This window comes from Polyodon spathula, chromosome 9 (genome assembly GCF_017654505.1).
Source record: "Polyodon spathula isolate WHYD16114869_AA chromosome 9, ASM1765450v1, whole genome shotgun sequence".
NCBI classification, from domain to species: Eukaryota; Metazoa; Chordata; class Actinopteri; order Acipenseriformes; family Polyodontidae; genus Polyodon; species Polyodon spathula.
Window position 1 is genome coordinate 31,082,145 of NC_054542.1, and position 15,965 is coordinate 31,098,109.

General features: G+C 34.6%; 2 protein-coding genes across 5 annotated transcripts in view; one reads left to right on the forward strand and one right to left on the reverse strand.

The window, feature by feature from the left end:
* Positions 1-1,971, forward strand: part of LOC121320657 (oral-facial-digital syndrome 1 protein homolog) — a 30,468-nt gene extending 28,497 nt beyond the window's left edge. For both annotated transcript variants that reach the window (XM_041259186.1, XM_041259188.1), the window contains one exon: positions 210-1,971. In XM_041259186.1, the coding sequence (XP_041115120.1) occupies positions 210-255 (46 nt within the window). In that variant the 3' untranslated portion in view covers positions 256-1,971. The remainder of the gene's footprint in view (positions 1-209) is intronic.
* A 1,730-nt stretch (positions 1,972-3,701) lies between these two features.
* LOC121320658 (neuronal membrane glycoprotein M6-b-like) overlaps positions 3,702-15,965 on the reverse strand; it is a 44,956-nt gene continuing 32,692 nt past the window's right edge. For 2 of the 3 annotated variants that reach the window (XM_041259190.1, XM_041259189.1), the window contains exons 2-7: positions 9,186-9,372; positions 8,297-8,453; positions 7,615-7,786; positions 6,409-6,482; positions 6,252-6,317; positions 3,702-4,089 (exon numbers count right to left, since the gene is read on the reverse strand). In XM_041259190.1, coding sequence (XP_041115124.1) covers positions 3,940-4,089; positions 6,252-6,317; positions 6,409-6,482; positions 7,615-7,786; positions 8,297-8,453; positions 9,186-9,372 — 806 coding nt within the window. In that variant the 3' untranslated portion in view covers positions 3,702-3,939. Of the gene's footprint in view, positions 4,090-4,596; positions 5,165-6,251; positions 6,318-6,408; positions 6,483-7,614; positions 7,787-8,296; positions 8,454-9,185; positions 9,373-15,965 lie in introns of those variants that run through there. The other variant, XM_041259191.1, reaches the window with a different exon arrangement.

The window sequence follows — 15,965 nt, forward strand, 5'->3', positions numbered from 1 at the left end:
ATTTCTATAGTAAAATTTAGTAAGTTGTTAATTTTTTGAGGACTTTATGGCCATTTCATTATCCTGGGGGGAATCATTCCAAAAGCAAGAATAATTAGAATTAAAATAATTAAAGGTTTTTGTCATTTTTGTGCATGTTTTGGAGTTTTCTATCGGCAGGAACAAGTTAAAACTCCTGGTGTGTTTTTTTTTTTTTTTTTTTCTTGTAGTATTGCTAACATTTCACATGAAGATGCAAATGAGGATTTCTGGTGAATCTTTTGTGCAGTCACTGTCTGGACCGGGGTATGATGTTCATGTATTAATTTTACAAGGTTTATGTGTTTGTATTTTTGTGACTTTTTTTTTTAATGTTCCATTTTTTAACTATGAAGATGCATAGTGTGATTTATATTTGTACATGTAAACAATAAAAAAACACTATTCTAACCTTTATCTTAAATTGTCATGCATACAGAGTAAAATGTGAGTTCTATGGATTTATACCATGCATGTGTGTCTTAACATATTTGTCCAGTTCATCCCAAATTGAGTAAGGCATCCCTTTTTTATGAATTGTTAAATAATTCATAGTTTAACAATCAGCTGCTGTCCATATGGCTCTGCAGAAAAAGATCTGAACAAGATACCCATATTACATTGGAGTGTCCCAATACTTTTGCCACCCAAGGCATACTGTACCCCTGTACCATGATGCTGCATCTTCCCTGCAGCATATTACCAGGCTACCACCCACAAAGAGGATTATGTATTTTTTTTTCTTAGCCTTGCCTTGCCATCTGGGTAGCAGTTGATAAGAAGGGTTTACCTCACAGCAAAGAAAGCAATGAGCAGCTTGCCTTTAGGCTACAGTATCTATTTGGTGCAATGAAGGGTTATTACCCCTTCCCATTTACCAGGTGATTTCCTTTGAGTTGCAGCAGACACAAATAAATAAATAAGTGATTCTGATTACTGAAACTTTCTGGCAGCATCTACAGAAAATAAAAACACATTATCTTGCTGGGATGTTCAGAAATAAAGAAAATGTGTATATGATGAACCCCAGATTAAAAGGAATATAGATATTCACTCAGTTCAATAAACACAGTTTAATAAAATGTTCTACCGGTAAATATATTTAAATTAAGGGCTTGTAGAATTTCAGGACAACATTAGGCTATTGCAATAATGTGTTTTAGGTGTCCAGTGACTGGAGGTTTGATTGAATAGCACATATATAATTGAACCACACAATTCCCTACCTCTTATTGCTTGAATATTTGTGTGTGAGTGCCCTGTGTGTCAGTCAACACTTGATAATAAAGTTACTTGATGTATACTTGTAACTGTCAACACCTTGATGGGCTGAATTTGTTTTTAATTTTGCAGATGTGTTCTGTTACCACATGATAAATAATGATTTATACACTTAGTTCAACATGATGATGGTCCTGTTACGTTTATATGAATGCAACTTAAGTTTTTCTTTGACTTTCATTGTGATTGGGGTATCATCGGCCACATATTGACATCAGCCCTTCACATTTTTCATTCGGATTCTGGACATTAAAAAAGAAAAGAGCAAAACACTTGTCATATATGTAATAGCCAGAACTAAAGGATTACTTTTAAGAGAACCATTTCCCTTGCTAATATAAAACCTCAACTTAATCTGTCTGATTTGATCTATTTGGAAGACCTGTTATCTCAAACACTATGCGCTCAATAGTTATTCCTTTAACAACTGTCTTTGAGCTGCACAATGTACAGCTAATGAGAAATAAAGGATCATTATATAATAAGAAATGCTAACCCAAAATGTTTTATCTACAAATGTTTAATAACTGCTTGAATAAAACCACAAGGAAGCCCTTGGCACGCATAGAAAATATTGATTTACTATTAGTTTACAAAATTGGTACCTTTTTGACTTTTTTGAAAAAAAAAAAAAAAAAAAAAAAAAAATGCAATAAAAAAGGTCTATTAAACTAAACTGATTTTTGACGGTACAAGTGATGTATGTAACTTGACATGAAGGTAATTATTTCCTTCCCAACCACCGTAAACGCTGCCTACCATAGTTTGTCAGAACAAATGACGACACTGTATTACTGCAGAAACAGTTACTCTCTTCCATGCAATAATGATTAAACACTAAGATATTCCAGTACATCTCTTCTACCTAACATAAAACAGATAGTACATCAGTAACACAAGTCAGTTTTTTTAACCTTTACACATCTGAACAATATTGACAAACATTTTCAGAGATTTTTTTTAAAGAATTAATACAATATTTTAGAGGTTTTCATACCAAATACATAGCAGCATTAAAACCAATAACATTTTTTTTTTTCTAAAATGCATGTATTACACAGTGAACACAAATTATGTGTACAACAGGCAAGGGCTGAAATGCCTTAGAACTTCCATGTGCCAGTTGCTGGCTATAGACATTCAAACATCCTGCTTTGGCTGTCTTTTGGCTGCCTTTGCAGCTAGATGAAACCCATCTTTGTTTGGGAATGTTAGCAGTGATAGCTGGAGTGGTACTGGAAGGTTACACTGAAAAGAAATAGCATTTCTCCATGGTTTCCATCAGCCTTACTTAAAGGTGCAGTGGTTAAAGGCCGAGGAGGTTGTGGATGCAATCCCCATTCAGTACTAAAGTTTAAATTAGTACCCTGGGTTATGCTGGCCATATGTTGAGATGGTAAAACCTGCTAGGTTAAGGAACCAGAGAAAACCATAGATAATGCTGGAATGAAAACAGGTGCTACAGGCTTCTTGTAATCCTGCAGAGCCCAAAATCAGTCAATTTGTGAGGGAGTAGAGATGGATTTCCCTACAAACCCCTTTATATGTTATTGAGGTTATAGCTGTTTAAACACTTCAGCTTGCATACAGATGTTTTAATTGGGTTAGGCAGTTTTGCTACCCTGCAATAACATGAAGTACTTTTTATTTCTGCTTTAAAAAAAAAAAAAACTTGTTTCTGTATCGGCTATCCATTTTCTTGGGTAAACGATATAAACTCAATTAAAATAAAGAGTATTCAACCTGTTTAAAGGAAATCAGTTTGACAGTTTCCTACATGCCGGGGTAGTTTTTCCTCTGGGTCTTACATCAATGTTTGTTTACCCATGCTGAGTGTTCACATGGAACATACAAACAAATGGAAAAAGGACATCAAATGGAGGTGCCCCAAAAAAGAAAAACCTACCAAAAAAGAAAAAACCTCCTGAAATCCTGAAAATCTTATTATCCCGAAGCCTTATGCTAAAGGTGTATTAATCTATATATCTAGATCCCACCCCCAATCCTCCAAACAGGAATGCATGCAGGGTTGATTTTTGAACTTGAAATTCAAAACTAAACATACAATGACAATCGTGCATATAGAAATAACACATTGCACTAATTTTTATTCATTCTCTTCCCCCTTTAAACCGGTTCATGTGTAAGGCGCATATATTGTATTGTGAATATAATCTTTAATGAAAGATGAAGGAACATTAAGCCCAGAAGAAGCTACACTGTTTTTCTTTTGATTTAGCAGCTGTTAAATTTGCTAAAGTAAGAAGAGCGTGCCGTAAAGCAGCTGAACATGTTTTTTTTTTCTTTTAAGTAAAAAATAGTGCAATGTTTTAAGTTTACCAGTGCAGGCTGGTTAAGAAAGGGTACAAGTCCACACACAAAAAGAAATATTCGAATTGGCATACTTTTGAATTTTTTTTTTTTATAAAAAAAAAAAAAAAAGAGAGAGAAAATTTAACACAAAAGGAGGTTCCTACAAACTTTTCCAGGAGAGTTAGTGCAGAAAGCAACATTATGCATTAGTTTGTTAGGGGGACCCACATTAGCACTGCGCTGCAGGGGGCAGTTTGTATAGTTATCATATCTGAACATTATCTTGTCGAATTACTATGGTTGGTGAATGTAGACTATGTAATGCCCTTATGTGTAAGAATTGAGCTGTTCCTTTGACCGGGACTGGATGTCTTGCAGCTCTTGCTCTTCCTTCATTTTGATGTCTTGGTACACATGCATGTGACTTGCGTCCTTTAAGTAGGCCCAGTTTGCTGACAGTATCATGAGGAAGTGAATCTGGAAAAGAAGGGTGAGGTTGATGGCTAGTGAGCATGTCAAGATGCAAAGCAAGCTACTAGACAGGCTAATTAAACACACACACACACATGTTACGTGTGAATAAGCACCCTAATATTGTGAGCTACTGAAGTTAAAGGGTGTTGGCTCTTTTTTTTTTTTAAACAGTTGCATGCGTTTTTGTTTTTTAGTTCGTTGTAGAGTAATGGGGGTTAGTTAATACAAAGTACAGAGATACATCAATGGCACCAGCCACAACGTGAGTTACCAACCTGGATTTGGTAGGCACGCAAAAATGCAAAGTAAGAACACATTAAATCTGCACTAATCTACCCTACAGTTTTTTTTTGTTTGTGTTGAAATAAATACCAATGTGGATCCTGTAAGATTCATAAAAAATGGAGACCAAAAACTTTTTTTTTTTTTTTTTTTTTTTTTTTTTTAACACAAGGATGTTTATTTTATGTGTATAAAGAAAAAAAAAATAACTACAGTTTTCAAAATCTTAAGAAAAAAATTAAATACTTAATTAACAAAGATATATTTAGAAAGTGAAAAATAAAAGCATGCAGTCTTAGGTTAACAAAAAAATAGTGGCACATTTAAACATATTTAATGGCAGGTATGAAAAAAAAATGGACAAAACATGAACATTCCTATTAACAGTTGCAACTACTATTTAAATATTTAAGTAAGTAGTTATCAGTAAATTGAGGAGATAAAAATCAAGGAAAAGTGGTGCGGTAATCTGTTACAATCAACACCAAAAAGATATTGGAGTATCTGATGAAGACAGCCAGATGCCATACCTTTCTATTGATAATCTCAAACTGTGCCAGTCCCTGTAAATAAATGCTAAATGTTGTGTGCACTTTGCTATTTACACATTATGTAAAATACATTTGTCTATGTTCTGTTTTAGTCCATGATGTCAGTGGTTGCTCAGTCTATTCTTTGCAGCTTCATAAACTCTGCACTGTGTTCTTAATACAACTTAAAATTTAGTGCAGCAGTCTTCTCGACTCTTAAACTTCAAAACAGCATAGTTATATGTGGTAGCCATCATGTAGATCAGCTGGTGGAAGAGAACAAAATACAGGGATGTAAGACAGTGCTCAGTGTTTCCAGACAAGGTTTTCGATGTTATGCTGCTGCTGGTTTTTAGATACAGTAAGTTTACACTGCAGGAAGGGGATACTTTTTCTGATTATGGTGCAGGTGAAGATCTGAATTCTCTATTTCACGTAACACACCAGTGTTGGTTAAACGGGGCACTGCGGTATTTTGGGAGTGTTATTTTTTTGCTTTCCCAGTGATACAACTAAGCGTTATTTCAACAGCTTGATTACCAGTACGTGAATGATTAGGTTTACCAACTGTCCCTATTAGCAGTTATACTGTATACTGTAATCCCAATTATTTCTGTACTTTTTATAAAATGCTCCTTCATTATGTATGTGTGTGTGTGTGTGGGTGTGTGTGTGTATATATATATATATATATATATATATATATATATATATATATATATATTCATAATATATATTACTTACTAAGGGTAGTGAATTAAGGACTGTTGATATGTATTAGATACATTTAAAAAATTAATAATAAAGCTGTCCGCAGGCCTAAATATATATTGGTCAATTATCAAAAAAGCTGTATTCAAATGTTCTCTTCTCGATTGGACCTAGCAATTCTGTAACAGTAATTGCTTAAATGTTTAAAGAGTAACTTCAAATGTAATGTGCCTTCCTTTTAGCATTACCCTTACTATTGCATTGTTTTGTAATGATTTTCAGTTGCACGGGCTTGGTCTACATTTCTGCTTGCTTTGAGCTTGTCTGGAGATTTAGAGGCAAAAGATACTAACTCAGTATTTGATCAACAGAACCTAGAACCACTCAAAATAATTGCAAACACCACAATATTGTAAGAGTAATGTAAAAACAAAAAAAAACAAAAAAAAAAAAAAAACAATTCAAGTGAATACTTACTCTTTGAACATACACCGCATCAACCACTAAGTAGATAAATGTTTTCATCAGTGTTATGAATCAGAGAATAGTCAAATAAGAAGGGGGCATTTTATTCCACACTTAACAGAAAAGGAAAACTGGAATTAGGAAGTGTAGCGAATTACAGTAAAACACGTTACTCACCAATGCAATAACAGTGGCACCAGCTCCAGCACAGGCCACGATGTACAGATGGTATGACAGATAGAACTATAATAAAAGCAACAAAGGTATTGTTTTAACAAATTAGAAGTAAAACATAGGATGCACCAGACGGTGCAGAACAATGGTTCAATCGTACCTCGCTTGTATTGCAGATTTCTCCTAACACTGCGCCGCAGGCCTTTCCAGGAGCTGCGTTCCAAGGAATGATTCCTGTAAAACAAAAAAAGAAAGAAAAAAAGTAAGGGTCTGTGTATTTAAGTGTAGACATGATCTTTATTCTTATTCACAAGAGAACAGTAACTGCAGCAAATGTGGTATCTGGGTTGCCTGAGAGGCAGAATCAGAAGACCAGAAAACGTAATTCCCGTGGCGAGTTTCTGACCTTCATTACCTTTAAATAAGATAACCGGTTTGTTTTTTCTCTCAAGCAAAAAAAACTTTCGTTATTTTTATATATGATATATATATATATATATATATATATATATATATATATATATATATATATATATATATATATATATAAAATATTTTAACATACATTTGTCTAGTTTTCAAATTTCAAATTAAAGGGTTACTTGGTCCTTTAAAAATATGCACACAATTACATTAAGTAACCATGTTTTGTAAGGGGAATTACAAAGTTACAATGTCAAGATGGATTAATTTAATTAGTGTACTATATATCCCACCTGGATAAGCCACAGGGATACTGTACTTTTATATGGCGGTGATCAGGACTGAGGGGACTGTTCATGTCGTGTCTCCACTTGAACTAAATATAAACTTTAAGTGCACCTTGAACAACGAATCACTATGTTTGATTACACACCACACACTAGTATGTTTATTTATACACCACACACCCAGGGACATGATCCACGAAAGAAAAATTGCAATCTTAATGGTATCTAGTTTTGCTTCAGGCCATTTATTTATTTATTTTTAATGAAAGTATTAGTAGTTTAGAAATCTGACCCAACATGTGCCCGGGAACAAAAACACTACATGAGGCAAAACTATGTCTTACATAGGAAAATTGAGTCTTTAAACACAAGCTTCAAATTTTGGCTTGCATAAAATTTTGGCTTGCTAACTATTTTTATATCATGTAATAAAAAAATAAAATCTGGAATGAAGTATGGTACCAAGTTATTAAGCTCCACAGGTGTTGTGATTTTTGGAATTCCTCAGAGTAATAAATGTTTGTTTACTTTGCCTAAATTATCACTTGTCTTATTCAAATTGTTAACTAAAATTGTGAATTCATGTAAAACATTTATACCACACTAGTAATGCCCATGATGAACACTTTCAAAACAAGAATGGCTGGAATACATACCGTACTGCCTGACATCCACACAGATAGATTCAATGGAAGAGGTCATGTTTGCCATTGGAGAGTTGAGGACTTGGCAGGTCGACCACATGTTGTAGAACAAGAAGACAGGTACAGCCGAGAAGCCAAACACACCCAGCCAGGCAACTCCGAGCACATAGGTCAAGAACACAAACTGGGAAAAGACAAGCATACCAATTATTGTGCGGCATTGAAAAGGTTCTGCAGACTCTCTGTAGAATGTTACTTTTTGGAACATCATCTACCAGTTTAAATGAAAAGATCTGCAAGGTTTATAATTCTGTTTTATTTAACATTTAATGTGCAGTGATAATACAGCACTGTACAGTTTTGATAAACAAACAAATACGTCCATAGCAGCTTCAGGCTGTTGCTGAGCCCAAAGACTGACTGTATATGCTTCTGTAGTTACTGTGCAAAAACAAAATACTTCATTGCAAAAGGATTTTTATTTTTTTTTGGTAGCTAGCGTCCATTGTATTTCCACATGTGATTGTATATTTTATTGTGTGACCACACATGCAATTAAGTGTTACCAAATTATTAAAAACACTCATTCTGATCCAAAGTATTTTAATCTGTTGAAAATAATACAGACAGATAGATAGATAAATAAATGCAGTAACTAATAAATTAGTGCCAGTATGTATAATTAGTCTTGTACCATTCCACTGATGCATCGTCCACAGGCTGTAGTTTTGAATTCACTGTGAAGTTCTTTTACAGCACTGGTGGTGTAGAAACCCTCTGCCAAAAGAATGATTCCATACAAGAAGAAAAATGATGCTATTCCGTAAATGATGTACTGCATGAGCTGTACTCTGCAAAAAAAAAAAAAAAAAAAAAAAAAAAAAAAAAATACCCACATTGATATCCATTACTGAATCTCAAGGGGCAATCTGTTTACCTGCTCTCTAATATCTATATCAAATATCCGAGAAACAAATGTGTAGTCTTGACAGTATATCAGATAAAACAGGTGTTTAATGTCCTGCTTAATGATCTATGACATGAGCATCACACTTTATGATGTGTCAGATACATGGAGAAAAATTAAAGATTACAGTCCCTAAGGAGTCTACAACAGCATGTTAAAGGCACATGTTTTGTGCCTGTAATCTCCCATATGGTGACATGAAAATTAAATAATGTAGGTTATTACATTTTGACATCTTTTAAAATTCCCTGTTTTTTTTTTTACTTTACGTTCATAAAAAAGATAATTCAAACGAGTTCAAGCAATCAGTCACGTATGCTAATTCCATTTTTTTGACAATCAATAATAAAGCTGCTACTATAATATGGTGAATGCTATGCTATAACAGTTTAAAACTGAAAATTAATGACAATGTCCCAGTATCTTTAGAGCTATTTACTCATATTTTCCCACATGTTTTGTCTACAAGAAAAATAAATACTTTTGTGTTAACTCAGATTTGTATATAAAGCACGCGTTTTAGACACATTCCTTCTTAAAACTTCCCAAGAATATTTTTTTTTTTATTTAAAAGGCAAGACTTTCACCTCCCAATCAAGAGGATTATAAAACTTACACTTCAGTTAGGAAAGCATGGTCGCTGACGGTCTTTGAGAAGTGGTTTTCCAGAATGGACACTGTCCCTGTTAATGCCACATGGCCACAACCACAGAAGAGTGCAACACCGGAGAAGCACAGAATGGTGGCAACCAGCGAGGCATAAGGAACTCCCCCCAGGCACTTAATGCAGCATTCAAAACACCCTGCAGGTACACATGAGAAGCAAACACAATGTTAGCGTAAAACAATCCTAAATCTAGGTGTGACACATACCCATGGCATAAGTAGGTCACAGTTTGTACTGTGTGTTTAAAATGCTGTTTTATCAAAGTGGACCAAAACAAATTGCACTTTAGTTGTATTTCAGAGATATGTTAATATGTTAGATATATTTTTCTTTTCATATGGGGATAATATCACAGCACTGCATAAAACAAATGAAATGGTAGTGAGTGTAGAAATAAACTGGGGCAAATTGTATTTTTTAAAAACATGATTTGAACTTGAGAATTGATCACACAGTAACTAAAACTATAGATTAAAACCAGTCTGATTATTCTATAAATGGGTCATTCAATACAATTATTTTGATGGGCTAGATGTGCAATAGTAACTTCTTATTGGAAACTAGGCAACAGACTTGGCCATCAATCAGTGTGGTAGCTAGCAGTGATGGCAGTGACCCTAATTTTGTTGTCAGTATAAAGCAAGAGCAAGACCATCATAAACAAAGACAATTTGTTATATATGTATAGTGTGATGTAAAATATCTAAAATAATGTTGACAGAGCCATGCTTGTATAATGTAGATGCCATGCTGTTTTTTCTCAGTTAAACCTAAGCTTGACATGTTTTAATGTTTGGTTAAGGGGTGTGTCCAAAGGTTGTGTCCTGTCTCGATGAGCCGCTGCTTTTCTGCCGCAAGCGACTCTATGTGTGAAGCTATTTATCACCCAGATTAAAGTGCTTAATGGGAAGCAGATGGGCCAGAGCTCTGAGAGCAGGCTGGCCACTAAAGAAAATCATTAGCAATTTATTATTGTAGAATGACGTTATAAAAGTGACCTAGTATGGCCGTGCAGTCTACATTGCTGTAAACGTGACAGATACAACTAAATGTCATGAGTGTTAACTACAGTTTAAACTGTGATAAATATCAGACGTTATCTATTAGGCAGGTTTTATTACGTTCTTATGACCATTGAAAAATGCCCACTGTGTTTAATTTTGTGGCATGTACTGTATAGTTAATCTTGTTGAGAAGCCATGCAGCCCCCACCCTCTTTCTTTTTTAAAGTAAGCACCAATGGGCAACATCTTACTGAAAACAAAACAAAACAAAAAAAACATTCAAGTAAAGAAGCTGTGCTTATAAAGCAGATTCGGTTTGGGATAACAAAACACTTGCTGCCTCATCGTTTCGGTTTTGTTTATTTCCAGAGCACATTCTTTAACACACACTCTGATATTACTGTGTGAATCTATACCCATGAAGGAACATTTACTAGTAGCCATTCCTTAAACCAACCGTCCTACAAAGGAAACGCTACCTGCCAACTTTTTTTTTTTTTCACTACAATGCTAGAAGCAAGCAAGCAGTGTGGAAAACTAGCAGCAGTCATACATTTCTCAAAACAACAGGCCTTTTATCTGTGCTGGGATCAAGTATCTATTCCCTGAGTCTAGTGACCAACTGAGGTTTTATTAGAAAAAACAATTTAAAGAATACATGGTAGCCAGCAATGTACAGTTCAGAGTGAAAAAGGACACCATTGAATAGTCAAAGCAGTTTATTCATAGTCTCTCATGGGTCACTGTTTCGGGATGATACAGGTTAAGGTTGAATACTGATACAGGCTGTCACAATAAAGGCCTGACCAACAAGCACCGCTTAGGGTGTTTTTGATTTACATTAGACTGGGTTCATAGGTAGTATTCCCTGAATTAAACGCTAAACCAACAGTCATTAATTGGTAAACTGTGTGGATATTAATTCTACCAGATACCTTGCCTTTGAGTCTAAATCTAAATAAAATGTTCTCTTTAAGTTGACACACTAAACTGAATTCCCACGAGGTATCCATTTCGAAGCCTGTAAGATGCATTTTACACCTCATAGAAAAGGAATCTGAAATGCTTCTACTTAGAATGTGTTTTTTTTGTTGATGAATTGAAATTCAAATATATTTTACACATATCCAAAATACATGTATGTTTATATACTGTATCAAAATTAGGCCCCAAATATCCTAGAGCCACAATGGAAAGACATATGTATATTAATTAAATGAATCTGTGTCTGACCTTAATGCAGCAGCTGCTGTAAAGTAGATTTCTGTCAAAATGAAAAAACACATCCAGACCTCATGTACTGTACCTAAGTGAGGAAAGTTATTTTTTGGTGTTGCCATGTTAAAACATAATAAAAATATATATATATATATATATATATATATATATATATATATATATATATATATATATATATATATATATATATATATATTAGCTACAGCACAATGGTTACATAATATTCACTATAGTTCTTTGTAAAGTGCAGCATTTTTGTCCTGGGGCTTGTGAATAACGTTGCCATGGCACTGTCTTAATACATGCCCAATTACTGGCCATGGATTTCACACACTCTGTGAAGACAGGCCTGTGAAAATAAGTCCTATTGTGTTATTCTTCATGGAATGAATGCTGTTAAATAAGATTAAATTAGAAGAAAATGCTAGGCTGAAGAATCTGACAGCTGGGCAATTAACACCATGATGCTTTACTACTCAGAGTCCCAATGCAATTCCCTGTTAGGTGCACTGTAGACCTGCTTATCTCTTTAATTAGGCTGTTTTAAAGTCATGATTCTTTTTAATCAATAGCGGTTTGGGTCACTTTATTTCACAAGGAGCGTCACATGCAGAAATCATTAATATTCATAAGTCATTTTCAACAAAAGTGCTGTTGAATGGATAAGCCCATCCATTTTTTTGTTCCCATGTGGGTGTGTTTCTGTTTAAAATCAGGAAAAAAAATGTTCAGATTTTGCTTTGAGTTTGCTGTACATGTGTGATAGAACATGCACTTCTGATTCTAAGAGTTCCTCTCTCTGGTCTCTGCTTTTCTTACCCTCACTGTATGTCCTAGCACACATGTTAACATATTATAAGGTTCAGAGGAATTTACTGGGAAATTATACATAAACTGGTTCCTTGGTTTCCATGGCAAAAAAAAAAAAAAAGTTTACACAAATTATAACCTAGTTGATATACTTCAAGGCTTTAAACCTGAAATAACCTAGATTCAAGGACGAATTGCTCATATTTACTAAACATTTGCTTATTTGTTGTTATTATAAAAATAAAAGTATGAAATCAATTGGGTGTTCGTTGGACCATATACAGTTGCATACAGTACATTACTACTAGTTTGACAAAACAATATGTAGGCTTAGTAAAACTGTCCCAGTGTCTCATTACTGACAGAAAGCACTCAATATTAGAATCTGTGACACTTGCATTGCTTTTATATCTGAGCTTTCAATAGCAGCCAATTGTATGGTACAGTATTACAGAAAAGTGCCACACAAATTCACATGCTCAGTACAGGAATCCCCTGATGTCCCACTGAATAGACTAAACAGAAAATAATCGATGCTTTATGCAATCAATAGATACAATCATATAGTTTTTAGACTATGCATTTGTTTGGGGTACAGTTTTGGTGCATCTTTATCAGCACTTATTTCCTTATTTATGCATTTTTGTATGGTTTGTACTCCTATGAAACATTTCTGCTTTGGCAACATTTGAAACTTTTCTTATCTGTCATAATTGTGAACCAATGTAAAACCAATATTAATGAATTTCTTGTTAGGAAGGATTTTCCGTGTGCCAAACAATAACAGCCTAACCAATGAACTTGACTATGTTTTAATCTATTGTCTGAGTTACAAGTTACAGATATGAATGCAGTTTCTTTTTTTGAAACAATTGTTTTGCATGCACAGTAATTAAATGTAATGTTTCATTATAACCTTGTCATTTTAATCCCTTATATATGCAGGAACCGTTTTCTGTTTTTAAGTCAGATGCAACATTGTATTTTATGAACAACGGCACCCATTTTCTGCCTTGAAACAGTATTTCACACTGTAGATCTTTTTGCTCAATAAAATATTTTCCTAGGCATGTGTTTGCAGCTGGTAGAAATGTATTTGTCACAGAAGTTGAGGACTCAGTATAATATTAATAGCATTACATCTTACAATTAGATCTTTTTTATTTGTTGACTAGTCAAATGCATCTGATACTGTATGCTTTATTCCATAGAATGTCTATACCACAAACAACCAAAGAAACACTTTTTCTCATTGAATGTGATATTTTTTAAGAGAAAAAAGGCTAAATTTTCAATTTTTCAACAGCAATTGCACCTCTCTGTTTTGTTGCCAAGAAGCTGTTAAAGGGTAATATTCTGTATACTGCCCTCTGACAATCATTGTGACATACGAATAATAGGAAACGACTCGCAGAGTGATTTGTTTTAGCCCTTGCATACTAAATATCTTGGTATCTTTGAGTAAATAATGGTCTCTTCTTGAAATATATACAAAGGATAGTTAACTATCTGTCAGAAAAATACAGTAAGTAACTCAAATAATACACATTTATAAGAAAGACTGGTGGGTGGGTCATACAGTTTTAATATGACCCCCCAGAATAGAATTCAAGTCTTGGCAGTCTCCATTTAGAACCCAATCATCTGGATAAGACAAATGCCCATCCTAGTTGTTCCGCATCTTTTCATCTGTCCTAAAACTTATTGGATGAGTTGTAGTAATTTAAAATGTGATTTAATAAATGTTCTGGTAGATGTCAGTAAAGCAATACTGGACAGTTTTTGCTGCAGATATGAAACAGTTTGTAAAGTTAGTCTGGGCATACTAAACCTGTTTCATCAAAGAACACGTCATGCTTCACTGCTATACAATATTTGGTCCCAATCACCACTTATGCATTAGAGAACGGTTCCATTAATCCACCAATATCACTTCACACATCTGAAAGGTAAAAACAATCATCTATTGATGATTATACATCTTCAGAGAAGCCTGGAGCTGCACATTACAGCTTGGTATTGAAATGCAACCTCAGTGATGTCATTTCAACATCTCCTTTGCCATTAGCACAGCAGATCCATTATGGGATATTTCAGAGAATTCAACAAGGTAATTGCACCAGTCTTTTTAGTTCAACATTAAGCAGCTCCACACTCAGGCTTAATCGGGTGATATTGTTTGGAAATCTTTTAGCAACTTTATAGGAATGTGCAGTACAATGGTACATCTTTAGGCTGTCACGTTGTTTCATTTCCAAATCCAATAGAACATGATGTTTTTACCAGAACTCATTATGGTCTCCATGGCAACTATACCACTTTAGAATCTCATACCTAAAGAAGTTGCAGGCAGCATAAGCTTCCAAACAAGGTATGTGAGAGAGGCATATTAATTCCAGCCCACATGTCAACTCAAAATGTATTATTGTTTCACTCATGCATGATTAACCCTGGACATTCCCTGCTTTAAACATGTGTTACAGACTGGGCAACTTACACTCCTGCTTTTTAGTGGCTAAGTTACAGTGATGCAATACTGAAAACAAACAGCTTTACAGCTACTCATAGTTAATTAAGCATGATACATTCTAACAGAGTCCATTAATGGCTATTATTTTATTGCATGATTGTGTTCACTATGGCATGTTCTGTGACAGTACTAAACTTCAGCACTATGTCACCTAGGTAAGACACAACATGTGTGGATATACCCCAAGCCAAGTGACCTTATGCCAGCTCTGTATAATCAGTTTAGGATTTTTTTTTTAACAATCAGTGTTTTGCAACACATTGGGCAACAAAAGCAGATGTCTTGAAGGCGTTTGACTCTTTTCTGGAATAGCTGCTCATCTTCAAATACAACACACTTGCTTGCAGTTTTCTTCACAGTCCCCAGCATACCTGATATGAATTGACTAAATTCATAGAATGAAAATCAAATTTGCTGATTTGAGATGCTTCACATGCTTCTAAAGTCTATATAGAAAGCCACAAAAAAACTATTTTGTTTCTCTCCTCTTGCTTAAAAAATTAAATAAAAAAGGATAACTACAGTACTATATAGCCAGATGCCGGATATTGTGCCAAGCCAAGACTTTAGTGGTAATGAAAGACACAAAATAATAAATAAATACAGCTCAAAGAAGCATACAGACCTAAAAGAAAGCATGGGATACTGTCAATGGAGCAATGGCACAAAGACCCACTGTGCTACTATAGCTTTACCCCTCCAGCATGGGGTCACAGCAGCCTACGATATTCAGCTTGTAAGGTTTCCGGCTTCTTGATTTATGTTCTACCCCGGCTAGCCGAACTGTGGTGATCTGTCCTGTCACGTTGCCAAAGCGAATGGTTTAACTTAAGGTGTGGGTGGTGGGTATAGCAAGTAGATATATATTCATATTAGTAATACATAAATGTGATGACAAGCTTAATCTTGATTTTGTAAAACGAATGGGTGCATGCTCTCCTTACAGTAAAAACATTATATCCCTCTAGTTACCAGTACTCCTGTTTATGACTGAGACACACAAATGGAAAAAGCTGCATTTTTAAAACAATGTGAAATAATCCTGTTTTGTGTACAGTAAGGCATTAGACCCAACAATTATTTCAGTTTGTGCTTCTTAAAATGTTTCTAACATGGCTGAAACCCATGCAAAATATATTTTGTATC